Source organism: Arvicanthis niloticus, chromosome 20, assembly GCF_011762505.2.
Source record: "Arvicanthis niloticus isolate mArvNil1 chromosome 20, mArvNil1.pat.X, whole genome shotgun sequence".
Taxonomy (NCBI): Eukaryota; Metazoa; Chordata; class Mammalia; order Rodentia; family Muridae; genus Arvicanthis; species Arvicanthis niloticus.
This window is the reverse complement of record NC_047677.1, coordinates 39,992,233-40,018,911: the sequence shown is the minus strand read 5'-3', so window position 1 is coordinate 40,018,911 and position 26,679 is coordinate 39,992,233. Positions and strand designations below refer to the sequence as shown.

The following is a 26,679-nucleotide window of genomic DNA, read 5'->3' as shown; positions in this document are numbered from 1 at the left end:
TCAGAGCACTCCAAGTGCAAGGAAAAACAAAGAGGGCTGGAGAGCCAGCTCGGAGGTTAAGAGCACATGCCAACTGATCCCTCTCCTTGTAGCGCATCCCAGAATGAGCACTTTCTTCCCAAGAGTTGAGTGATTCAGGCCGTTTTCCCAATTTGTTTATGTCCAACATTCACTTTGCATGTCTTATCCTCCCTTTGATAATAATTAGTGTGCTAGGGGCTGGAGAGATGGCTCAGAGGTTAAGAGCACTGTTTGCTCTTCCAGAGGTCCCGAGTTCAATTCCCAGCAACCACATGGTAGTTCACAAGCATCCGTGATGAGATCTGGTGCCCTCTTCTGGTGTGCAGGCATATATTCAGGCAGAATGCTGTATATATAATAAAATAAACCTTAAACAACAACAACAACAACAACAACAACAACAACAACAACAACAACAAAGCCAGTGTGCTAATCACTGTGGAGACGCTCACAACACTGTGAGGAGCCTGTAGAGTAGCTACAGGTAGGGGTCCCTCCAGAGCTGTCAAATGCCGAGACACCAGGATACTATATTACTCATCAGAGCATGAGTCATTCTCACAGGTCACATCGCCTGGTGTTGTCAGAGCTGAGCTGTTCCACAAAGGTTAACTGGGAAAGTGCCACACTGAGTGCACGTGTCAAAGGTAACAATCACAGGGTTCTTCTGAGTTAGGCTTTTCTTCGCTCAGCCAGAGACTGGCCTGAGGAGCCCCTGAACTCTTTATCAGTAACTGCTATTCGAAAAGTACTGGCACTTCCCCAGCACATGTCCGTCCAAAGGTGTCAGATGCTAACCTGCTGCCAAAGCAAACTACAAAACGAACACACAGTTCTTATTCTTTAAAAACAAAACCAAACTTTATTTAGCTTAACAGTTTCTCTGATACAAAGAGAAATATCAAAAGAAATCTAAGACATATGCACATGTAACTCCCCCACCCCCCAAAACCCTCCAATAACCTAAGAGAAGAAAGGACAAAGTTCTCTTCAATGGAGAATATTATCTTCGCTTCTGGAAGATGTTTCCACGCCCCATTCCACGTCCTCTTCCTCTCGCAGCCACTGAAACAAAGAAGAAGGGAGGTCAATGAGGTTGGGGATGCTCATAACAAGCACCAGCGGAAGCCTGGGGGCATCGGCTCCGGAAGGGACCTGAAAGGCCATCGGGACCAACAGTACCCCGAATCACTACTTGTCATGTGGTGAGGAGGAAGAGGAGTGGAAGTTAGCACTGATACCTGGTGTCAGGTAGCACTGACAGCACAGCAGTCTGACTACCACAGAAACAACGAATTCTCAGAGCTATTACAGATACGTCACTACAGATATATTCAATTCAGTTTGTGTGGGTAAGAGGAAGGCCCATGTGCTGTGTGAACATATACAGGACATAAGATGACCTCAAATGCTGTTCCTCAGGTACCATCACTACTTTGTTTCTTAGACAAGGTCTTTCACTGGCCTGGACCTTGCCAAATAGACTAGACTGGCTGGCTAGGAAGCCCTGGAGTCCATCTTTGTCTTGTCAGTACTAGGATTACAAGCACGTACCACCACACACAGACTGAACTGGGGTACACACACTGAGGGGGGCTAAAGAGATGGCTCAGTGGATAAGAGCACTGATTGCTCTTCCAGAGGTACTGAGTTCAAGTCCCAGCAACCACATGGTGGCTCACAACCATCTGTAATAGGATCTGATGCCCTCTTCTGGTGTGTCTGAAGATAGTGACAGTGCACTCATATAAATAAAATCTTAAAAACATATTTAAAAAAAAAAAAAAAGAAAAGAAAATGTGAAACATAAGGTGGCAAGATAGTTTAGCAAGTAAAGGAGCTTGTTGCCAATTCTGCCAACCTATGTTCAATTCCCAGATACTCCATGATGGAGAGAACTGACAAGTTGTTCTCTGAACTTCACATCTGCCCCTACCCCTCAAATAAGCTAATTCAGTTTTAAAGAATAAACAAAAATCAACAAGATGGCACTAACTAGAGGGCTGGGGTGCAGCTCAGTTCATAGAGTGCCTGTCTGTTGAGACCCTGTGTTCATCCATAAACTAGGTGGGACGGCACAAGCCCTTGGGAGCTTGAGGCAAGAGCTAAAAGGTCAAGGTTTTTCTAGCCTGGGCTGTCAAGCTCAAATCTGTCTGGAAGCACTGGACGGAAGACAGCACTTTATCTCTGTGCTTCTGCTATGGAACGCCACTTCCCAGACATGACATGGCCGACTACACCCTGAGCTCACAGCAGCTGTGGTAAGCCAGAGCAGACCCTCACCTCAGATGCTAGCTGCTCACTCTTCTGACACTCTCCTACCCTCCCCATCCTGCCCCTCCTGGCTGCAGTTTTAGGAGGTGATAAATATAGAGAAAGTGGATGGTTAACTGACGGGCTCCAGTGAAGCCACAGGGCTACCAGAGTCCTGAGCAACCCTAACAGTTCATTGGCTTATCAGGATAGACCTGAGTGCAACTGATTCTTTGCTTGTTACCCTTTCTGTCTTGGGTGAATAGGAAAAAAAAAATTTCGTGTGTGTGTCACACACAGTTCTGGGAATGCTACTGAACATTTTCAGGCATTAATGCAACTGACTCTTTGCTTGTTACCCTTTCTGTCTTGTGTGAATAGGAAAAAAAATTTCGTGTGTGTGTGTGTTTGTGTGTGTGTCACACACAGTTCTGGGAATGCTACTGAACATTTTCAGGCATTAATCCGTATCCTCACTAGACCAAAGCAAGTTGCCCAGTCTTCTTATATAGAATTTCTGAAAAGGAGAGACCTTCACTATAGACTGTATGACTTAAGAGTTCTCTCTGCTTGTCCCTCTTGCTATGTAATGTTGCTCAGGCTGGCCTCTAACTCACTGTATTCTTTCTGCCTCAGCCTCTTAAGTGCTGGGATTATAGATGTGAGCCATCACACCTTGCTTGAGATTTTGGATTTTACACTAAACTCTGTGATAGGATCAAGTAAGATAAGAAAGGTAACAGGGAAAGGCCCCATTACCACGGATTTCTCAAGCCTGGGCATAGATCAGGACAGGGTATAGCAACGTGTGGAGAGCGGTGCAGTCAGATTCACCTGTCCCCATGCAACAACAGGGCTTTTCCCTAAAAGAAACAAGGTAAGTAGTACTTCTAAGGCCAGCCCAGGGTACCTACCTTGGGCCTTCAGGATAGCAGCTTTTCCTCGGCCGGCCCCTGAGCCTTGGTTTTTATTTTTCATGCTCTTTAACATGGGTGCGTTTTTCAGCATGTCAGGCAAAATCAGAAATCGGATCTTGCTGCCACGTATGTACACTTGTTCCAGCTGTGCCACTCGGCCATCTCTGTATGTGACTGTGATGTTGGACATCTAGAAGGGAATCACCAGTTTATTTGTAAGGTCATAGCACTGGAGCACACAAAGCCAGAGAGCCTTAACTGAGGTTAGTTTAGAAATACAGAACCCTGACACCAGCATAAAGAAAATAAGCTGACAATGCAGGTGACCTACCCTAGCAATGGTTGGCACTTTCTGTGTGTATCAGGGACTGTACACTTCACAGAAACAGCAGATGGAAGTATGAGTTCTCCCATTTTTACAGATTGTGATCAAACAAAACCCACATCAGACCACTCTGAGCTCAGATGCAGAGCCCAGCTTGCATCTGCCTGGGCCAGGCTGTGAGTGACGGGTGATAAAGCCTTTCTTACTCCATGTCTAAAGTGCAGCCTGGGGCCCTGCAGGCACTGCAGCTGGAACGGCATCTTCAGGGTCATAGACACAGGCAGCAGACATAGTTCTGACTCAGCATCCATTAGGGAGGCAGTGACCAGACTAGGACTGAGAAGCAGATATAGCAGTGTCTGCACAAGGAGAGGAAGACCTGAGCAGAAGCCGTCAGCATACGTGGACTGAAGCGGCACATCTGGACAGCACTGAGGACACTACAAAGAGGCGCCACTCAAGTTGTGGATGGAGAGAAGCCTAGCAGGGCTCAGGCATGGGGGGACAAATGTGCCAACATGAGTATGCAGAGGATGAAGGGAAGGAGGGATCTCTGAGTCCAGCCAGGAGACCTACAGGGAACAGGAAAGTGACATAAACCTGCCAGCACCAAATCTACAACATGCCACTTTTACCATAATTGCTTAATTGCTTTCCTATGGGCAGAAAAGACTAGACTTTATCTAGAATGGGTGAACCATGCTGCAAAGATGTGGCAGCTCCCAGATTTCTTTCTTATAAAATTTTAATCATGTATATTGTTACTGTACATTGGACATATTTCCCTGCCCACTCCCCCTTTCTTTTCTTCCTTCTTTGCCCCACTGTTAGCCCCTTACCTCCAACAACTCAACTTCTACTTTCGCTTTCTATATACATACATAATTTTATGTGAGTATAAAATCTAGGAACTACAAATGAGAGAAAACAGCTATCTTTCTAAGACTGGATTAATCTGCTTAAAGAGAATCTTGAGGTGCAGTCTCCCAGGACCGGCTTCTATGCTGCTGCCTTACAACCCTTTGCTCCTTCTGAAGGGCCAGATGGTTTCTGGTTGAACACCAATGTGAAAACCAAAACCAAAATCTATCAAAGCTCTGAGGCTGTCCTCACTATATCTGAGCAACGGGAATGGTTTCTAGGATTGCAAACCACCGTTCCTGTTCTACATTCAAGGTCAAGAGGGCACCAGTTTCCCACCAACCAGTTGCAGGTTTCCTATTGCCATTTCCTTAAAATCTCAGTTTCTAAGTCCTTGCCACGGTCCCCTGGACAAGTACCAGAACCTCCGCTACCACAAATAAGTAGTTATGGGTTAGCTTACCCAACTGAAAAACCCAGATTCCACCCAATCCCCTCAATTCCAGGTGTATTTGTGACTCTGTAGAAGACACTGAAGTGGTTTGAGGACCTCCAGTGAGAACTGGGTTTGCCACCTTTCAGGTATAACTCTGAGTACATCTTCAGAATTTCCTGAGTCCCAGTTCCCCTACTAGAGGAAACACAATATAACAGCCAGCGATTCCTGAGCACAAATCAGACAGCAGGTACAGCCCCACATGGCTGATTTGAGACCACGAAACCCTATAGGAGACACACCCTGTCAGAGGCAGATCTGTTCCTGAAGGTCTGTGCCTTCACTCAACCCGTCCTCACAAAGGCATACTGCCTTCATGTGTTCAAACCCAGGTCTATCTAACTTTGTACTACTCCCTACCTTGGAGTGGAACACCACTTTCCAGGAGCTGTTAAAAACAAAATTAAACAAGGCAAAGTATGTCTAAATGGTGTTTCAACTACCCAAGATATAACAAACCCAGTAATGTCTAATTTGACTTATGATGTCTATTTTTGAGATGTATAAATACAAAGCTTCATTTCCCTCCCCACTCAGCATCTCTCTACTGTGCCTTGAAGATCTCCACAAGGCTGTCATACAGATCCAACAAGATTTAAACTAGGTGCTTCTATCAATGTCCTATGATGGTTTTCAATGTCACTTGACAAATATTCCAGCACTAACTGATAATGTTCTAACGCACACCTGTCCTGCTACTGGAAAACAGTGACAAGGTCCCAGGGAAGGCCCAGTGTTTCCACCATACAGTCAAAGGTATCACCTCTTAAGCAACATGTTTATCTTAATTACATCTAAAATATTTAAAGATTTATTTTATTTAAGTTGTGTGTGTGTGTGTGTGTGTGTGTGTGTGTGACTGCAGAAGCTGGAGACAGTGGGGTTAAGATCCCCTGAGTGGTAGGAACCCAACACTGGTCTTCTGGAAAAGTAGCAAGTGCTCTTCACTGCTGAGCCATCTCTCCAGCCTCAAGCGCTTAGGTTTTACTGAAAGTCAGGCAGGAAGACAGTTTATGGTTTTCCTAAATAGCCAGCCACAATAAGCAACGCAGACTAGACATTCAACTGAAATGGCATCTATGGGCCAAGATGGAGAAAAGCATGATGCAGGATCGTGAAGCAATGCTGGAGTGTATAATGTGGTATTTTGTCTTTGGTTCTGACCTCAGAATTCTTTTTTGTGCCCTGTTTCTCTATGTAGACCTGGCTGTCCTGGAACTCAAGAGATTCGACTGCTACCCTCTTTTGAGTGCTGGGACTAAAGGTCTTTTTAAGACTGCCTTTTTAAGACAGTCCACAAAAGCTAGAATTTTCCTTCTGATCTGTCTTTCTGTTCTGGAGTTGTCTGTAGGCAAATTCCCATGACCTTCATTTCAGAAAGAGTAATGGCTGGGCTGGGATATAGTTCAGTGGTAGACATTCATCTACCATGTGCAAGGCCCTGGGCTCCATTCCTAGTACTAAGGAAAACAGAAGTCCTGTCTGCCCACTTAGCCTGTTAGCACAGGATCACACTGCTGTTTTCTTTCCAAATCACTTTTTTTTTTTTAACATCATCATCTATATTTCAGTCCTGTCTGTAATTAAGTTTCCATAAAACCTGCTTTAGAGAAGTTGCAGATAGCTGAACACGTGGAAGTTCCTTGGGTGGTGTGTCATGAGGAAGTATGGAAACTGAGTCTCCAGGCCTTGCTCGACACAGCTGTATCCTTAGTCCTAGTCTCTACAAATACCTGTAAATGAACTTCCCTGAATTCTGTGAGCTGGTTAAACAAAAGTTGATCAAACCTAAGAAGCAGACCGCAGGGACACCGACTTATGCCTGCTCAGACAGAGAGAGTCCAGGTTAAAATAAACTGGGACTTTCATCGGTATCTAAAGAGGTGATAGTTTTGAGGGCTGAGCCCTCAACCAGAGATACCTAAAACACGTTCTCTTTGAAGCATCAGAGCTGAGCTACACAAGGGCACACTCAACTGGTCAGCACTGCACAAATGACTTCATTCTCAGCACGTGGGCAAACTCTTACATCCAGGGTCAGAAGCGACCCCTGTTGTGAGGTGCAGGGGACACTGAGCATCAGAAGTGGTTTTTCATTCTGTGTGGCCAGGCCTGTCAACATGCTAAAACTGTACACACACTTGAGAATATTTTACACACGCACACACACACACACACACACACACACTTCATTAATTGCCAATGATGTTCTATTACTACTATCAAATGATTTGATCTATCTATCTTAGTTCTTAAGAAACACACAAAATGTTAATAGTGCAAAGCCGTGCAAAGAACATAACTCATTTGAAAATAGCCTGAAATGTAGCCTAAACACCAATGTTTTCTCCCAAGCTAAAGAGCTTAGGTTATCTAGAGAAATTTAATCACATAGCCAGGCAGGGTGCCCTTTGTTTACAGTCCTAGTGACTGGGGAGCTGCGGCAGGATGGCCCCAAGTTTCAGGCTGCACAGTGAAACTCTTGTCTTAAAAATAACATTGCATTGAGAAATCTCAAACTTTGCTGGTGTTAGTTACTACATCATTTTGCTTTTTCTAAGCAACCCAATCCTGGATAAGTTTCTTGTAGGCTATAATGTTTGGAAGGTAACACTCAATTTCATGCAGACCATTTATCTACAGAGGGGTTGGTAACAACCAAGCAGATAGGTCAAACAGTGCCCTCGTGGTCCCCCAACTATCATTTTAGTTTCTGTAGAACCATCCACTCTCCCACTCTCTCCCACACAAATCATTGAGAATTTTATCTCTTGATGTATGGTGAAATACATTTGTCTGTTACTCTCTCCTTAAATTGTATTTACTGGCACACATGCTTATCATTTTCTTTTAAAAAAGTTATTGCTTTTAAAACTAGAAAGGGTCTCTCTATGACACCTAGGGTGGCCTCAAACTCCCAGCTCAGCCTCCTGAGCTACACAGGCTGGTGGAGAACCTGCCAAGCACAAGCGAAGCCTAGGTCTGGCCCCTTATACCACATAAAGCCAGCCGCAAACACAGATAACTGCAGGACTTGGAGAAGCTGTTGCTGGAGAATATCTGACTTAAGATTTCCTGAGAAATCTTCTGTAGAACCTCGTGTGTACTGTATGAAAGCACCACCTGTCAATAAAAAGCTGATTGGCCAATGATCTGAGGCAGGAAATAGGAGGTGGGAATTGTGGAGAGGGGATTCTGGGATAGTCAGGTGAGGTCAGGTACAGAAGGCAGCATGAACCTGAGGAGAGATGACTACCCGTGAGGCAGCACTCAGGATAGAATAAACTAAATAACTGAGTTATGAGCTAGCAGGAAAAAGCCTAAGCTTTTGGCCCAGGCAATTATTCATAAATAATACAGTCTCAGAGTTGCTACTTCAGGAACATGGGCGAGGGTGGAAAAGTGTGGTTACATCTTTTCTTCTGATTTTAAGTTTTTTCTCTGGTATCTACTAAGACAAATGCTTCAGGCTATGTTACTAGACAGAGCTAAAAACAAAAGACCGCTCCATTTGAGGAGCCTCTAGTTCTAAGTCATCCATTCCCAAGATGGGAAAGAGACTGGGGGCCTCCACATCTGCTACAAACATTAGCTAAAATGTGGAAAACCACAAGGACTCCTGACCACTTACATCTACCTGGAACATGGCACCACCACCCAGCTAATGACACACCTTAAGTGGTGGGAGTACATGCAGTGGAGATCAAAGATCTCAATTTTCCTGTCCAAACTAGATGCCTAAATGTGTCTGACCCACTAAGTTCCATTTCTGGGAACTCATCACAGATTTCATACATATCCATGCTATACTTTCAAATGACATAAACATGCTATGACAAAGCTATATTCAAACAATCAAGTTCTAGGTATGCAGCTCAATGATACAATACTTCCTTACCAAGTGCCAAGGCTCTTGGGACCCTAAAAGAAGGCAGATTTACACCATGATGTTGATAAGATCATTACAACAACAACAACAACAACAACAACAACAACAACAACAACAACACCACTTTAGTGCATATGCATTTGTGTGTATCACAGGTGTGCAGGTGCCCTCAGAGGCCAGAAGAGGACATCAGATTCCTTGGAACTGGAGTTATAGGTGGCTATGAACTGCCATGTGGGTGCTGACAATTGAACCTAGGTCTTCTTAAAGAGAAGCCAGTGCTCCCAACCTCTGAGCCATCTCTCTAGCACCTAAGAACATCACTTAATAAGATCTTCTGTATCTGAATGCAGAGAAATCAGTATCTTATATATCTCAAAATGATTTCCTTCTGCCTGGCTTCGCACCTGAATGTACCTTTATTAGATGCACAGGAATTCAGGTTTTCAGCCAAGTACTAGCTGTCTGTTTTCTAATCAAGTTTAGTGGCACCATGGCCCATTCCCTACTGTGACGCTACCACATAAAGGCAGGCGCAGGGGCACAGCTGAGTAGAGAGAGCACTTGCTGGACTCTACTCCTAGCACTGCAGACACATCCCACTACATAATTTTTCTAAGTCATCTCTAATTAGAAGATACATAAGCAACACAGGTAAAGAAGCCCATCTGTGTCAATGTTCATGAGAAAGAAGTGGTTATAATGGAATCCTCTCATGTTCCCAAATCTTTCTGATGTGTTAATATTCCATCTCTAAGTCTAAGGTGTCACAAAGTTCAGGCTTGCCTTGAATCTGTGGTAATGATTCTTCTGCCTCGGTTTTCCCAAGTGCTGGGATTCTGTGTACTACCATGCTTGGCACTGCCCCAAGTTCATAAGAAAATGTTATGCAGGGAAGGTTATTTGGAGGACGCCCTCATTCCTAAAGGACTGGGCAAGAAAGGAGACAGCAGGGGAACCTGCAGGAGCCATCATGGTTCCAGAGAGATACCAGTGTTCAGACTCTACAAGTAAATCAAAATAAGCATTCATCCGTTAGTTCATCAATGATTTTGAAGAGGTTTTAAGGAAGACATAAAACTCCCACACAAGACATACTACTTTCCAAGTTGCAACCTGTTAATACCAAGATCATGTGGGCTGAGCTTCTGAGAATACTATGATCATCTAGTCAGATAAATTCAGATTAGGATGTGTATGTCAAATAAACTCTTATACATTACATTTGGACTGTGTGAGGCCCTTAAAATCAGCAATTTTTTTTATATAAAGCAGCATAATAAACAAATTAAAAGTCACTGTCTGAAATCTTTACTAAAAACCTAATACCCTAAAATAGACAAAGACATCCTAACTGAGAGGGCTGGAACCAGGAAAGCAGCACAAAGGCAGATGACTACAGGTCAGCCAAGCCTCTCAGGACTTTCCTTTGGAAGGAAACCACATAGTACAGGACGTCAGAAAGCCTCACGGCTGGGTGAGGTAGCCCTACCTAAAACTACAGAATGGACACCAAGGCAGGAAAATCAAGTGTTAAAGATCAGATTAGGATCTACAGAGAGACCTCATCTCACAAGCAACCCCAAATTGGCAAATGGTATAGTTCAGTGGGAGAGTGCTTAACCTATCTTGCCTGAGGCACTGAGTTCCATCCCAGCAGAGGGGAAAGAGGGCATGCGTGTAAGCAAGCACGCACACACACACACACACGCACGCACACACACACACCACCCAACTCTAAGCTAAATCTTGTTTTCGTTTGCTTCGCATTGTTCTAATAAACACCCAAGCCAAAAGTAACATGGGGGGAGAAGGGGAAGGAGTTTATTTGGCATACACATCGTGATCACAGTCCATTATTATGGAAGCCAAGGCAGAATTCAAGTTGGCAAGAAGTGAAGCAGAGACTACAGAGGAATGCTGCTTACTGACTTGCCCTCCAGGCTCATGCTCTACACACACACACACACACACACACACACACACACACACACACACACACACACACACTTTTTTGTTTCTCTGTGCAACATCCCTGGCTGTCCTGGAATTTGCTTTGTAGGGCAGGCTGACCTTGAACTCACAGAGATCTGTGTTCACCACCACACCATGTTTTGTTTTGAGATAATCTCTCTATGTAGCCCTGGTTGTCCTGCCTCTGCTTCCCTAGTGCTGGGATTAAAGGTGTTGTATCACCATGCTCAGCCTTCACCTACCTTTCTTATGGGCTGAACCCTCCCACATCAACCACTAATCAAAAAAGTGTCCCACAGACTTGCCTAGAGGATAATCTGATGGGGACATTTTCACAACTGAGGTTCCCTTCTTAAAGCTTGTGACAAAAACCTAACCAGCACAAGTGTGTTGTTTAAATAAAAAATGTCCTCCATAATCGCAGACATTTGAACACTTGGCCCCCAGTTGGTGATGCTTTTTTTGTGGGGTGCGGCTAGGGGATGCAGCCTTGCTGAAGGGTGTCACTGGGGGCAGACTTTGAGCACCCTCTGACACTTCCTGTTTGCTCTCTATTGAAAATGTAAGCTCTCAGCTTCCTGCTGCTGTTACCATGCCTCCTTGCCAAGAAGAGTCATCCTTCTGGAACTGTTCTAATGGTACAGTATGGCAGCCACAGGAAAATAACACGAACCCTAAAAGGCAACAGCAGGCCACCTTACCCACGGGCGTGACCCTAAAGAAGGCACTGCACCTCCCCAACCTTTCCTTTTCTCACTTGGAAAATAGCAACAGATATAGTTACATATTCATAGTTACATATTCATTCCAACAGCAAAGCCCTAAGCTGGCTGCTGCCAACATGCAGCTGTCATTTCTCCTCTGACATCTCCAGACTTGGAGCAGTCGTGGGGTGCTATATTCACCCTTTCAGGAGACAACAGGCTGGGAGGAGTGTGAGCTCCAGCTGCCACTGAGGAGCCATCCGCCAAGCACTCTCGCTGTGGCAGCCCTCCCTCCGCACAGGCTGCCAGGGACTGACCACAGCAGAAACACCCGAGCCAGGCCATTTCTGCCTCCAGTTACTCCTCTTACTTGAGCGAAACTTCCTCAGCATCATGCTGCAGTCTGAGGCTCCTTCTCCCCAGTCTGCTTCCTTTCCCTGGATTGAAGACTCTCCTGCCACCATGATTAATATTATTGACTTGATAGGTTTAGAATTACTGAAGGGACAGGCATGTTTGAGAGGGATTATCTAGATTAGGTGGAAGTGAAAAGTAGAACCTGGGCTGAACCCAGACACTCATCTTTGTTTCCTGACTGCAGATTCAATGTGACTAGGAGCCACCTCAAGTTCCTGCCACCACGACTCCCTCTGCAACAACTGTATCAAAGACTGTATCATCACACTGTGAGTCAAAATAAATTCTTCCTCAAGTTGCTTTGGTCAGGAATTTGATCACAGCAACAAGAAAGGTAACCAATCATTTCTGTAATCGCACTTGGTCCCTGGCGTTCTTCATGACATTTCCCCAACACCTCTCCTGTGTATTTAATTCTGGGTTGGCATTTACAGCACAGAGGAGGCAAACCAACTCCATCTTCATTTTATGGAGGGGAGAATAAATGACCAGGATACCCAAGGTCCTATAATTATGGCCCAACTCAGTTTGGAATCAGGGAATTCTCTGATTCCAAAGCTCAAGTTCTTAATTAATGGGGAAAAAAAAATCCAAAACCATATTGCCAAAATGTTGGTAAAACGTCAGATAAACCTTTCTCCAAGACAAAAGTAAACGCACACAATATGCGAGCAGAAGATTCTGCAAATTATAAATTGGGCTGGGTAAGGGACACTGGTTCCAAACCCGACTGACTTTAAGAGATGAGACAGAAAGTTAAATATAATTGGTTGTTTTACAGACAAGTACTCAGCAACAGTATTTGCCAAAAAGCTACCTAATAGTACATACAGACCAAACCCTAGAGAAATCTAGGAAAAGAGGCTATGCTCTCAGTTCAGCTTTTTGACTCCCCACCAATAGCAGTGCCGTCTTGCTATAAAGCCCATACTGGCCTTGAACTCAAGAATCTACCTCAGCCTCCTAAGTGCTGGGATATATATGTATGGCCACACCAGGCTGTCAAATGACTTTTCTGCCTCAAGGCTAAGTCTCTACTGATACACTATCTCAGAGCCTGTCAATAAACACTCTATTAATAACTGTTCGGTGAGCATAACTTCATTAAGACCTCCAAGTACACCTTTCTTATCCCCCAGGATAGACGCCACAGTTCCTTCAAAGCCCCAAGTGCAAAGCAGGATACCTGGCAGTTCATGTTGTCCTCTGCTTCGATGAGCTTCCCTCGATATACCTCGCCAGTGTTGGTCTCACATGTCACTATGTGGCCTTCTGCCTCGTGCAAGACTTTTATCGGCACACCAATAGACATCTTGGCAGGACTCTTCCCGTGCTACAGTGAAACAGACAACGGTTATCTTTCAGAGCTTAAGGACTGGCATTCCACAGGCTTTGCAAATTATGTCCAGAGCTGCATCTTCCGTGGAGGGCTCTTGGCTTGAAGGAATTACCACGGCAAAATAGCACAACAGATACGTAGGGAAGGATGGTAAGCTGGACAAAGAAAGCTAATGGGAACAAGGAGTCCCTCCTTTCTCATCCCAGCCATATGACTCTTTATAGTTATCAAAACAACTATGATATGGATCTGGAGTTTATACATATAGTTAAAATGCAAATTAAAAAAACAAAAAACCTCAGCCCCTCTGTAACACCAGTAATGTTCCAAGAACTCAGCAACCGAATTTGGATAAAGGCAACAGTACCTGATAGTACATATAGATCTAAACCCAGAGGGATCTAGGAAAAGAGGTTGTGCTTTTCAACTCAGCTTTTTGACTCCCCAGCAAAAAGCAGAGCAAAACTGTCCAGGCTACGTGCTATAAACAGGAAATGCTCACGCAGGGAAATAGGGTAAAACGCTGGACTTAAAAGTCTCATTAAAAGACAAAGACTATGCACAGGGCTTTAGAAAACGACTCAAGACCGGAGCACACCACCTATTTTCATGAGAAGACTATAAAGATGCGAAAACACAGTCTTCTCGGTGAGAAACAACGGCTTCGGAAAACGGTAGGGAAACACCGCAGGATTACAGCCAATGGCTCAAAAAAAAAAAAAAATTAGTAGCATCTACAAAGTGGATCGAACATACAGCAGAGCAACCTGCTAAAACTTCTGCAGCAGCGTGGAAACAGGAGAGGGCCAGTGCAAAAACGCGAGTGGGGCAGGGATGAAAAGGACGTTGGAAATGATGATCCAGAAGGAACGGAGGTAATTAGTAAGAAATGACTACTTGTAAGCTTCGAAAATCGGTGACCTGGAAAGGCACCGAATGTGCAGACTAGGCGTAAATTAATAACTGTCCCAAAGCTAGTGAGATATTTAGATAGGCCCTGGCTTCCCGCCCTCCGCTAAGTCCCGCCGAGCTCCTCCGCAGCGTCCCTCCCAGCTCCTAACCCTCTGCAGGATCCCTGGCCTCCTCTCTCCCGTTAGCCGCCTCTTCTCACCAACTAACTGCAGGCTTTTTTTTTTTTTTTTTTTTTCGGTTCCGGCACAAACGTTAGAAGGTGAAGGCGTGAGACGAGGAAACGACGGGCCGGAGTATCGCGGATACCACGCGCTCCCAGAATGCCTTGCGCAGGCCCCTCCCTTTCCTTTAAGCCTACTTGCCCTTTACTCTCACTTAGCCGGCTGGGGAAACCAGGGCTCTAGCACTATAGTTCCGGCACTGGAGAGGGCCCGGGGACCGCCGGAAGCATCAATCCTCGAGCCCACAAAGGAACATGGTGACCCATGCTTACTGAGTACTGTAGTGACTGATTGGGCGGGATCTGGGCTTGAGCCCAATGCTTTGGGGAGACCGGAAGTGAGGCTTGGACTAGGAATTTAAGCTTTGGATCCGGTCACCGTCAGGTAAGGGACGCAGTGGGAACTATCATTATTCATTATCTAGGGAAGAAGACCTAAAGGGAGTCGGAAAAGGATTCCTTGGAGTCTCGATGAGGTATTGCGAAGGACCAGAGCTTTACATCTGAGGTTGCAAAAGAACAGACCTAGCAGAGGGAGAGTGCTAGGTAGTTTGTAGGGAGCCAACGTCGCTTTGGGGGCGGGGCCAGGGAAGGGGGCGGGGCCACCGGAGCGTTTTGGGGAAGGACCTGCGGGTAGCGGGGTCTGGAAGAGAAGTGGGTGGAAGGGAAGAGGCGTGGCTTATGGAAGGGGCGGGTTTCCAGCTCCCAGACCTGGAAGGGATTAGGCGTGGCTTGAGGCGGCCTAGCCACCGCCTACCCGGGTCTGAACCGCGGTGGCGGCGGCGGAGGACCTCTGCGCTCACTGGCTGCGCTCGCTGCCCAGCAGAAGTCGCAGCTGCAATCAGCTCCAGGCCGGGGCCATGGGCGCCCTGCGCCACCCGGGTCATGAGGACGGAGGCAGAGGTAGCGGGGCAGCCGCTCGAGCCCGGTCAGTGCCTCTCTTAAGGGCCTTGCCTTCACCGGGGGAACCGAGGGGGACGCCGCCCTAGAGCCGGGCAGGGTCTGGCCGCGCGCGACCTTGGGTCGACTTCGGCCTCAGCCCAGCCTGGAGCTTCTAGCAGGTCCTAGCTAGGTGGATAGTCCTTCTCATCTCCTGTCCTCCACTTATGGTTGTTTCTGACTCTCCCGGGGCTTGAAAGCCCAGGGAGTTCGGAGAGTCCAAGGGGCAAAAGGGCACAACCTTGCCCAGAAACGAATAGCCCTGCTTGAAGCACGTTTGGTGGTCCTGTTCCCCGGGGAACTGTAGAAAGCCTGAGGCCGTGGAAGGGGGGAAAAGAATGGTCTGAGAACACTCAGCAAAGGGGCGGGAAAGGTGGGGGGAGAATGGCCTGGTAGCACCTAGCAAAGGGAAGGTCTTTTTCTCTGGTTTCCCAAACTCAGCGCTTTTGTCTGGCTACTGTTTTGGTTACTTGCTCACTGGTTCCCTCTGCCCTGAGGAAACCCAAGCCCCTTTGGTTACTCACGAAGTGGGGACAGCGGGAAGTTATGGTAGAGCTCTGCTTAGGACCCAAGAGTTGATAATTAATAAACTGTAAACAGCGAGGTGCCATCTCAGGGGATGGGTCAAAGGGTGTGGGACCCAAACCCTTTAGTGTCAGCTGGAGAGTGGTATCATGTTCAGGGAGTGGTTCCTTCTGGTTGTACCTGGAGCTGGGGTTGGACCTGTACTGGGATTCCATATTTACTCCTCCAGTTGGCTACCGCTGTGAACTTTGACTGTGAACTTTGATCATTGCCCTTTCTTAGCCTCAGCAGATAATGGCGCACTTGTCTAAGGCACTAAGGTAGATGCAGTATTAAAGTGATTATAGATAGCATAGAATTAATTTTCATAAATTCCAGCGAAGTAGGCTACTGTACCCTTTGAGGTGGAGCAGACAGGCTGAGAGGGTTAAAGTACCTGGAAGAATTGACTGCCTTCTTTCTCTTGTGACAACCAGACAGCTGAAGCTAGGCCAGGGCTTTCTCCGAAGCAGCCCCTAGCTCTCAGGTGGAGGACTGTCTTGGCTTAAGGCATCAATATCCAAAGCGGTTTTGGGCTTTGAGTGCTAAAGCTGTTATCAGGACAAATACCAAGGCTGTGTCTACCCTTATCACATAGCCCCAGAGAGCATCTTCCCTGTGCTAAGTAAGATCAGGATAGTTTAGCAGGGATGTTTGCCGTGTGAGGCCTCGGGATCTACAGGTTCTGGGCTGAGTGAAAGAGGAAAGACACCTGAGTCTCTTAGGACCCTGAGGAGCAAGTGTCCTATGCCACATTTTAGAGGGCAGAGCCCAACTAATTAGAAGCAGAGCTCAGACCATGGAGTAAGGAGGCAGCCTCCAACGGGGGGCGGGGGGGGGGGGGTTGTGATCTGGAGGCCAAGAACTAATGGACACTTATAGTGACAAGTAGGTATTTCAATGGGTAGAGCCTTAAAAAAAAAAATTAGCCGAAAACCTTTTCAGCAGCATAACTGAGTGCTAGCTGTGGGTGAGGATTGGAAAGGGGCAGCCCTGGCCCTATATGGCCACAACAGAATTCTCAGGCGGGCAGAGAGAGAGAGACACACACACACACAGACACACAGACACAGGGGTTGGGGGAGAGAGAGAACACCGAGGATTTGGATCTCAGAGATGAGAAAGCAACATTCCAGACCACTGGTTAGATAAAAACAAAACCTGGGTAGCAATCAGCCTGAGTAGGTCAGAGCCATTTACAGCCTCCGTGAGGGTTCTGAAAAGGGAAGACACCCATCTCGATAGTGCCACACCCTGTAGAATGTTTTCCTCTAGCATATTGTGAGAGAACTATTTCAGCATATAAGTCCCCTGGAGACCAAGGTTTATGTCACCTCAATAAGTGTGACTTTTTTTTTTTCTCATTCCTTTTTTTTTTTTTAATTTGTAGCTCTGGAAATTGAACCTAGGTCCTAAACAATGCTAGACCAGGGCTATACCCCCAGCCTCAAGTTTAACAGTGAGTTCTAAGCATCAGACACCAGGCAAGGAAACAGCAAACGAGACGAGCCAGTTCCCTGGTGTCCGAGTTCATTCGTACAACTGAAAAATTTATAAGCAATAGGAATTTATTTTCTCGCCGTTCTGGAGGCCGAGAATTCTAAGATCAAGATGCTGGCAAGTTCAGTACAAGATCCATCCATTCCTGCTAGACTCTCTAGATATGCCTACATGGCAGGAAGAGAGGAAAGGAAGAAATAATGTGTCGTCTAACAGCAGAAGATGAGAGAGATAAAGGGGGGGAAAGGCCTATGGTTGTTAGCCTGCTTTCTAAGTTTTACTTTATAAAATTGTATGCATCTTGGGTGTTTTGTCTGCATGCAGGTGGCCTCAGAGGCTGAAAGAGAATGTCAGGATCCCCGGAACGGGGCTTAACAGACAGCCGGCTGTAAGCCACTGTACGGGTGCTTGGAACGGAAGTATGCTGGGTCCTCTGCAGAAGCATCAAGTACTTTTTTAGCTGCTGAGCAGTCTCCAGCCATTTGGTTTTAATTGTCAACCGGATAGAATCTAGAGCAGTGTGGGAAAGGAGTCTTAGTAAGGAGCTGTCTAACTTGCCTATGAGGGATTTTCTTAATGGGTTAATTGAGCTGGGAAGACTCACCCCAAATGTGGGTTGGGCCCCAGACTGATAAAAAAAAAGGCGGGGGGGGGGGGGGAAGGACAGACATGTGTGTACTCTTTGCTGTCCGTTCCTGATTTTGGATATGATATGACTGGCTGTCTCTAACCACCGTGAAGTCCCAGAAATGATGGGTGTGACCTGGAATTGTGAGCTAAAATAAGCCCTTTCCCCCCTAAGTTATGTTTGTCAGGGTCTGTCATCACTGCAACTAGAAAGGAAACTAAGGCAAAGCCTGGGTTAGTGTTTCCTGACCTTTTTATAAGACCCAGACTCAGAAACCTTATGGGACTGGGCAGTTACTTCCCCAAAGACCCAATTTCTTTTATTTATTTAAAGATTTATTTCAATTTTGTGTGCACGAGGGTTTTTTTTTGTTTGGTTTTGCTTGTGGGTCTGACTGTATACCATGTGTACCCTCTGCTCTCAGAGGGCAGAAGAGGATATTGGAGATAGGGTTTGGGGGTGAGGTTGAGTTTGGAGTTTGGGTTTGGTTGGAACAGTGGTAGGGGTGGGTAGTGGATTAGTGCTAATGTAAGGGATAAGGTTGAGTTTAAGGGTAAGGTTAAGTGCAGGGTAGGGTTAGTGCATGTGTGTGTGTTCTCATGTATATAAATGCATGTGTGTGCATGCATCTGGAAGCCCAAGGCTGACTTCAGGTATCTCCCTATATGTTGAGGCAGAGTCTCTTACTCAACCTTGAGTTTGCTGTGTCTCTTAGTCTGCTTAGCCAGCTCGCTCTAGAGACTTCCTGTCTCCATCCGCTTGCTGGGATTACAGGGCAGCGTGGGGTCTGGGTATCTGAACTTGGGTCCTTGAGATTGAGCTCTTTATCCATTGAGCCGTCTGCACATCCCAAGGACTAAGGATTAGAAACTAGAGACGAAATTCTTCCCCCTGCTGTGCGCAGGGACAGGATTTGGGAAGGGGACAGGCAAGATCAAATCTACAAAATGTCAAAAGGTCAAGGGCCTTGGGAAGATTTAGGCATAGAGCTTCCTGGAGGAAAGACCCGAGATAAGATCTACATTCTGTAGCACTAAGGGTTTAAAGGATTACACAGGAACGATGGGGAATGATCAGCCTGGGGTTAGGGAAGGGCCTAGAAATAGTGGCCTTTCCACCAGTCCCTGAGGAGATAGGAGAGCAGAAGGTAAGGAGTCAAGACATGAGGCCTCTGGCTAGTGAATGGCCCTCTTTTTTGACACACACACAGAGGGGGTGCTAAGAGAGGGCCTGGCCTGGTAGGCTTTGTACAGAGCTGGTTACCTGGTCCAGAGGAGAGCCTGGAAATCCACAAAGAGGAATTCTAGTTGACTGGGTTCCATGTGTCAGTAAGTGGTGAACAGTATAAAGACGTCCTCCCTCCTGATTTTTTTAAACTCTGGATTTTCCACTCTCCCCTCTCTTGTGTGTGTGTGTGTGTGTGTGTGTGTGTGTGTGTGTGTGAGAGAGAGAGAGAGAGAGAGAGAGGGGGGGAGGGGCAGAGAGTATAGTCCTTACTCTCTAGCCAGACTGGCCTTATGCTCCTCCTGTCTCAGCCTCCCAAGCCTTGTGATTATAAGTTTGTGCTACGATGCCCAGCTAGACTGAACTTTGTGCGTATTCACTGGCTAAGCTCCCACAGGTCACGTGTCAGCTTGTCCTCCCTTCAGGGCCCCAGGGAATGCTGTTTGCCTTTGCCACCCGTGTTATTTTCTGAGGCACACCCTATCGCTTTCCTAACCGAAGCTGCTGGGTATCTGCTCTTGCTACACACTGGGACAGCACCTTGCTGTGTCACTGGTCACTACTTCGGCACATGTGCCAGGATCTTGGAATATTGGGAACAGCAAAACTTAATCCAGTGAGGAGAATAGTTGCCTCCCCCTCCCCATCCCCCCCTCCCCAGTCAGCCAGTGGTACCAGAATGCCTAGGTGTGGCCCTTTCTGTTCCACTTCACAACTCAGAATGGACAGGCTGAAAGGTTTGCCCAGGGACAGTGCTAGCTGGAGTTTAGAGGAACATTCTACTTACCTAGCTTGTGTGACATTTCCCTTCTCTCAGTTATGGCCTGCCCATTTTCTCACCCTGGGAACTTGAGCCAGGCAGACCTCGTGGTTCACTGCTCAGAGGGACAGCGCTTTAGAAGAGTGAGGTGGGTGGGTGTTAGCTTGTGGGGAGGCAAAAGCATCTAGGAAATTGTGTGCAGAGAGAGAGCCCCTTGCGTGCCAAGTGTGAGGGGTCATGGCAGAGGCTGATGCAGCCTAGAGTAGGCCCTGGTGACTCAATGGAAACTGGACATGCCGGGGCAGCAGCAAACACTGCTTTGTTGTAAAGTGGGGACCGGCACCCAGGAGGATAGTGTGCAGGGCTTACTGGCTGTGGCTGGTGTGTAGGAGAAAGTGCTGGTGGCGTAAGGATAGCAAACTGTGGGAAGGCCCCGAGATTCTATATTGTTTCCGTGGAGGCTATCTGGTGCTTCTATGGGGGTTGGCATTGGTGGGCACTGTGCAGAGAGTCTGAGCCCTCACTCTCGTTTCTTTGCAGGGGACTTTGTGCAGCTGCCTGTGCCCATCATCCAGCAGCTGTATCACTGGGACTGTGGCCTGGCCTGCTCCAGGATGGTGCTTCGGTGAGTGTCCACACCTGCTGTGGCTCCGGGATGAAACAGGACGTAGCCTGGATGGCAGCCAGCATCTATATGGGTTGGCTTTGTTTGAACCCTAGAAGAGGCCCAGCTTCCATTTAGTCCCTGGCATATTTTAAATATAGACGAAGGGTGGGTCAGGCTGCCCAAGTTTGTTCACTCAGGTGATGCCTGGGAGCTTGGGGTGGTCAGGGAAGTCTCGGGTGTTCAGATTGGGTAGCTGGTACATCTCCCACCCCTTGGATATCAGGCCACTGGGATACTGCATAAATACAAGGACCTTGATAGTCTGAGCCAGAAAGGACTGGTACCTCATTGCCTTTGGCAGGAATTTTTAACTGGCTGTCTGGAGAACCAGATTCGTTCTCCTTTGTGTATCTTACATACTAGGATCCTGGGGAAGATGGAGCTTCACAGAATGTCTTGTGCCTGCAGTTTTTGAAAACCACTTCTGTGATCCAAGCATTTCATCTTTGATACGTAGTCAGTGAGGCCAGAAAGAGCAGCAACTTCCCCAGGTTCACATAGTCCATAAGAGATGCAAAAACCAAGATCCAAGCCCTTCACTCTGGGGGCCAGACCATGTCCCAGGCTGCCTGAGCCCTGAAAACCTCAGGTTGTGCTCCGTTCCATGTGGCATGCCACGGGGGTCCATGATAAAGGATTAGAAGTGTAAGCAGCGCCCGTGGCTCTCATATGGGGTTGTCTAGCTTTGCTTCAAGAGCAAGCTAAGCCCTTTGCCCTTTGCCCCCTGCCCTCAGGTACCTGGGCCAGCTAGACGATGAGGAGTTTGAAAATGCCCTGCAGGAGCTGCACCTGACCAGGAGCATCTGGACCATCGACCTGGCCTACCTGATGCGCCACTTTGGTGTGAGACACCGCTTCTGTACCCAGACTCTGGGTGTTGACAAGGGTTACAAGAACCAGGTGAGCAGTTGGTCCCTGGGTGGGCCTTCGAGGCTACCCAGTTATCACTGTTACAGGAGAGACTGTTCAAAGCCCGAACCCTCAAGCGCATGCACACACATACAGACACCAGCAGTAGCGGCAGTGGCAGACAGCAGACAGGTGGCCCTGAGGCCTAGCTGTGTGGAGCATCTACACGCTGAGTCCTGACTTCTGTCTGCCTTTCTGAGTCTTTCTCCACTGTAGGACAGGGCAGGTCGAAGGCCACAGAGTACACTGATCACGTGACTATTGTTGCCTTGTCTTCTTCCTTCTCACCAGGGTAATTTGGCATTCTAGAAGAACACACATTAGCTGCCTGTCATCGTTTCTGCCTTTTCCTCGGTTTTCCTCTCTAGAAAAATAAAGCCATCGTGATGGCTGTGCCAACACACAAGCTTGTCCCAATCCCTTGGAAAGCCAGATCCAGGCTTACCTGCCCTTGAGGCGAGCTTGGCCCAGGCGCCGAGACTTGGCAGAGTAGTCTCTGCAGGCCTCGTTGGCAGAAGGGCTGTCACATGGTGGCTAGTGGCAGTCAGCCTAATTCTTCTTTGACCCTTCCATGCCAGGTAAAGAAGGCTACTAAATCTTAAGACAGAAAAGGGGACCTGGGAACAGAATGTCTTTGGCCTGCCTCCTGGGGCTCTCTCTGGTCATATAAGGCCCCAGCACCAAGCAGAGTATGTTCTGTGAATTACACTTGGCTACACTGGGCTATGACTGAGCCATCCTGGTGGGGGTTAGGAGGATAGCCTTGCTTTAGGCTCCTGCTCATGTCTACCAGAGAATGGCCTGACCTCTGAATCTAACGCTTCCCCATCTCTTGAGCATCTTCTTCATGCCCTTGTATGGTCCTGTCCACTCTACAGCCAGGGACAGACACGGCTTTCTTCCTGGGCATGCTGGGTAAAGCCACCTGCCTATCAGTAGGGTTCCTGTATGCTCTCACTCCTACTTCTATAAATCAGTGTTTGTTTCATTGAAATGGAGCATGTGCGTCCAGGATGGGTGACTCCAGGTCTGTCCTTCTCTCTTCAGTCCTTCTATAGGAAGCACTTTGACACGGAGGAGACCCGAGTGAACCAGCTGTTTGCACAAGCCAAGGCCTGCGAGGTGCAAGTGGAGAAGTGGTGAGCCTTCCTGCCCCACTTTGTTGGGTCACAGTGATGAGGCAGGACAATTGCCACTTGCAGGGAGCTCGGGGCAGAGGGCAGACAAGCCAGGTCCTTATATATTGTTAACACTGGGATGTGGGTGCAAACTGGGGACATCAATCTGGGAGATGGGGACAAAGCTACACTGGCACTGGCTGACCTCCCTCCTGCCCACAGCACAGTGAGTGTGCAGGACATCCAAGCACACCTGGCGCAGGGCCACGTGGCTATTGTGTTGGTGAACTCCGGGGTGCTACACTGTGACCTGTGCTCCAGCCCTGTCAAGTATTGCTGCTTCACTCCCAGTGGCCACCGCTGCTTCTGCCGCACCCCTGACTACCAGGGCCACTTCATCGTTCTGCGCGGCTATAATAGGGCTACCGGCTGCATCTTCTATAACAACCCAGCCTATGCTGACCGTGAGTGCCGGGGGGCAGGTGGGCCAGGTGGGCCAGGGCGGCCTGTGTTTACTGTCCCCTATGTCCAGACTGCACAGCTTCTTCCCTTTAAGCTGGTATGGCTGATGCCTGACTCCAAAGCCCCTGCTCCTCCTGGGGTTCTTTCATCAGGGCTTGCCCCTCGGGTCACACAAACAAACCAGCTTCTGTCTACTGCTCAGCTCCCCACCAAGTTAACTTATGCTCCAAGGCCTGTCTCCTGGGCGTCACAGGGTAGCCAGCACACAAGCTAGAGAGTCTGGCCAGACCCTGCCCTTGTTGTAGACTGTCTACTGACCTCATGCCGTGGCCTAGAGGAGGACTTCTCTGACCAGACCAGGACATACGTCCTGGAACAGACTTTTTTCTTCCCTTTGGGGCTTGCTTACTTTATCCACTAAACTGGGAAGGAGTCAAAGACTTAACTTATGAAGGTCAGAATGGGCAGGACAGGTTTCCTAGGGAAGGAAGGCGTGAGCTGAGAGGTGGCAAGGCAGGTAGAACACAGACCCCATCCAGTCCCCTTGAGTGTCAGCAGAGGGTGTTTACCCACTGATCGGACTCTGTTCTTTCTCCACCCTCAGCAGGAATGTGCAGCACCAGCATCAGTAACTTTGAGGAGGCCAGAACTAGCTATGGCACAGATGAGGACATCCTTTTTGTCTACCTGGACAGCTGACAACAGGAGCCTGGCATGCCAGGTCCTCAGACCCTGTGTTCTGTCTCAGCCAGGCTCACTCAGGATGCTCACGCCCAAGGGCTGCTGGGGCTGGGGCTCAGAATTGTAGCCTCAGCCTGTTTGACAAAGCTCTTGGGAATTCTGTGACTGCTTTGTCCACCAGAGTCATCATGCCATTTGTCCTAAACACCTTGTAGTTGCTGGAGACAGCTCAAGAGCATCTAAGTGGGGTATCTCTCAAGACCCTAAGACTGACTCCAACTGTGCCCAGTGGAAGACCTCGTCTGCCTCCAGCTGTGCCCAAGGCAGGGACCCCGGAAGAGAAGTGTGCTTGGGAAGAGCAGTGCAAATCCTGGCCTGTGGCTCTGGGCCACGCTAAGCCGTAGTGGATGGTATCACTGCTCTCTCCTGCCCCAATGGACTCAGGTCTCTGGGACTGGTTACTCGGCCTTGTTATCATGCAGCATAAGCATACCTCACAGCCACTCTGAGGCTCTCTGACCCCTGGGATGCCGATGCCTTCTTAGCCTCCAGGTACCTTCTGTAGAATGGAAAGCTTTTATGAGTGGGCAGGGCCGAATGGATGAGAGGGGAAGAGAATGTTTTAGGAACAAGGAGTTGACTAGAGACTTCCCCAGAGAGCCCCTGCGTCCACAAGGCCTCCTTATACCAGCTCGACGTCCACAGCAAGACCTGTCCTCTAAATCTGGGAGCCTTCTGAGGCTGGGTGCTAGAGGGCCAGGCTCCTAAAACAGCAGGCAGCTTCCCACCCACCCTGGTGTGCACCCAGGGGCATTTGCACAGAATACTGCATCTCTTCTGTCTGGAAGAAAGGCAGTGTCAGAGTCACACAACACAGCAGGTAACATCTGCTAGAGCTAGTTAATTTGTGTTGTTTTGCTCTTGGTAGCAAGGGTGTTTTAGTGAGACTCCGGTTTCCACTGTGTGGGGAGTCAGACAAGAATAGATACAGGTACTTTGAAACCACTAACCCTTCTTTACATGGGGCACCTAGGCCAGTCCAAGTCCTGTCTTAATAAGATGGCTGGTCTGGCCTGGCCAGCAGTTTGCATGCTGAAGCTGCACCAAAGACAAGCGAATGATGCACTTCTAAAGAGAGCAGGGAGCCCACTCCTCATGGGCTCTCTCTGGTGAAGAATAAAGGGTACCCCAACGGCCTCTCACTGTCACTGTCCTCCAGGAGCCTTGGACTTTCAGTACTCAAGGCATGACGTGGCAGTAGCTGCTTCCCCCCTTCTAGCCGCCCCCTCATGGTAGTCTGGGGGACAGAGGTGGTCTGTGTTTACAAGGGCAGTCAAGACCAGTCACCCATATTACTCATCAATATTAGACAAAGCCTTGGGCTGAAGGGAGGTGCTGTCGGCTAGGCAGCTACTCTGGGTTTCAGAGAGGAGTTTTGTTTTCAGTCTGGTCTCATTTCCATTGCCTTAATGCTGAGTGGTCAGGGCCCCAAGGAACTCTGGATGTAAGCTCAGGGGTCCCACATAGCAGCTATGGGTATGGGTGTCCTCCGAGGAGGCTGTGGTATAACTGAGACTATAGGAAAAGGGAAAGCCTTCACAGCAAGTGGATGGGCTAAGTCGTGGCACGCCACGTGAGTGCTCATGGGAAATGGCCTCCACAGAAGGTGGTCATCTTCATCCTCCAGGACATTTAAAAAATGCTCAGTCCCTGGACCCAAATAATGGCTTCTCAGGGCAAGTCATAAGTTATCAGGTCCACTTGTCTGTAAGAACAGCAAGAAAGCTCCTGTCTTTGAGATCCACCTGCCTGAGGCGGGGCACGGGCCACACTGTTATACTGCACTAGCCATGAGTTGGGCTAGAGGAAGCCTTGTCATCAGATACTTTCCATAGCATGTGCTACTCTGACTCCTCAGCTCCCCTGCGTCCCAGTGTAGGCGCTGAGGCCACATGGGAAGGAACTCTAGATGGTTCTGATCACTCTAGCCACAGGAGGATGAAAGGGATCTTTTGCATAGCAGAGGATTTTATACATAAATATATTTTGTTTGTAATGAGCCATTCTCAATAAATATTCTCATCGTACAGTGTTAGCACCCTTTGTCCAGCCGCCGTGAAGCCCTCATTAGCCTGCAGAGTTCCCATCTGCCCAGATCGTTGGCTCGACTGCCTGGAACCAGGTCCTTGGAATGCTCTATCTAGTTTCACTGTGACTGGAATTTCATTTTTTGCCCTCAAGGCCTCAACCAGACCTTGGTGCTGGACAAGGCCGGGATAGACAGCACCTACACATTTCAGAACTCAGAACTGCTCTTGAAGAAGATGGGACACTTGGCTGAGGTGAGGGACGTAGTCTGTCCATAGGAGGGGAGCATGGGGGCACAGTGGGAGGACACCAGCCTTTCTATTTCCTCTGCCCTAGCCTGCAGACAGACGACAGGTCTCTAGGCTTTTAACATAACATTCTGACACCTCCACCAGAGGAGATAACTGATAATCTCTGACAAAATTGAGTTTTTCTGGGCTGAGTGAGAGACTCATCAATCCAGTTCCTTCCAGAAGTCAAGGGCAAGCTATTACCCCACCCCCACCCCCAGCCGCCCCCACTCTTACCTCCAGCAGGGGAAAAAAAAAAGACCTGGAACCATCTTGGATTACCTCACCTCGCTGTCCTGTTGGCCCTTTGTATGGGCTTCTTTATAATTAGCACCTTTTGAGCAGTTTCCCGAGAACATTGTCCTGTCCTGAAAGTGTCCAGCAAGCTGTGAGTCACTCTTCCTGAGGGTCTGACAATCCTAACACTCTTTAAAAAGCCGTCAAGATTCTGTAGTTGGTAATTTTGCTGATTGGAGCGTCTGACAGCAGGAAGCTAGAGGCACGTCACACAGTGACCAGCT

General features: G+C 48.0%; 2 protein-coding genes across 6 annotated transcripts; one reads left to right on the top strand and one right to left on the bottom strand.

Annotated features, from left to right (window-relative positions):
* Positions 1-854: 854 nt before the first annotated feature.
* Snrpd3 (small nuclear ribonucleoprotein D3 polypeptide) lies at positions 855-14,446 on the bottom strand. 2 transcript variants are annotated; one of them, XM_034524378.2, is made up of 4 exons: positions 14,308-14,446; positions 13,044-13,190; positions 3,189-3,381; positions 855-1,086 (listed from the first exon to the last, which is right to left on the bottom strand). In XM_034524378.2, the coding sequence occupies exons 2-4, from the start codon at positions 13,167-13,169 to the stop codon at positions 1,025-1,027; spliced, it is 381 nt and encodes a 126-aa protein (XP_034380269.1). In that variant the 5' UTR covers positions 13,170-13,190; positions 14,308-14,446; the 3' UTR covers positions 855-1,024. The 2 variants fall into 2 exon arrangements, with proteins under 2 accessions (XP_034380269.1, XP_076772841.1); XM_076916726.1 differs by lacking the exon at positions 14,308-14,446 and adding an exon at positions 14,258-14,279.
* A 130-nt stretch (positions 14,447-14,576) lies between these two features.
* On the top strand, positions 14,577-25,867 carry Gucd1 (guanylyl cyclase domain containing 1). 4 transcript variants are annotated; one of them, XM_076916724.1, is made up of 6 exons: positions 14,577-14,713; positions 20,484-20,568; positions 21,345-21,510; positions 22,567-22,658; positions 22,860-23,101; positions 23,704-24,029. In XM_076916724.1, the coding sequence occupies exons 2-6, from the start codon at positions 20,558-20,560 to the stop codon at positions 23,796-23,798; spliced, it is 606 nt and encodes a 201-aa protein (XP_076772839.1). In that variant the 5' UTR covers positions 14,577-14,713; positions 20,484-20,557; the 3' UTR covers positions 23,799-24,029. The 4 variants fall into 4 exon arrangements, with proteins under 4 accessions (XP_076772839.1, XP_076772840.1, XP_034380266.1 ...); XM_076916725.1 differs by having other exon boundaries at positions 14,581-14,713; positions 23,707-25,867; XM_034524375.2 differs by lacking the exon at positions 14,577-14,713 and adding an exon at positions 14,929-15,256 and having other exon boundaries at positions 23,707-25,867.
* The last annotated feature ends 812 nt before the right edge of the window (positions 25,868-26,679 follow it).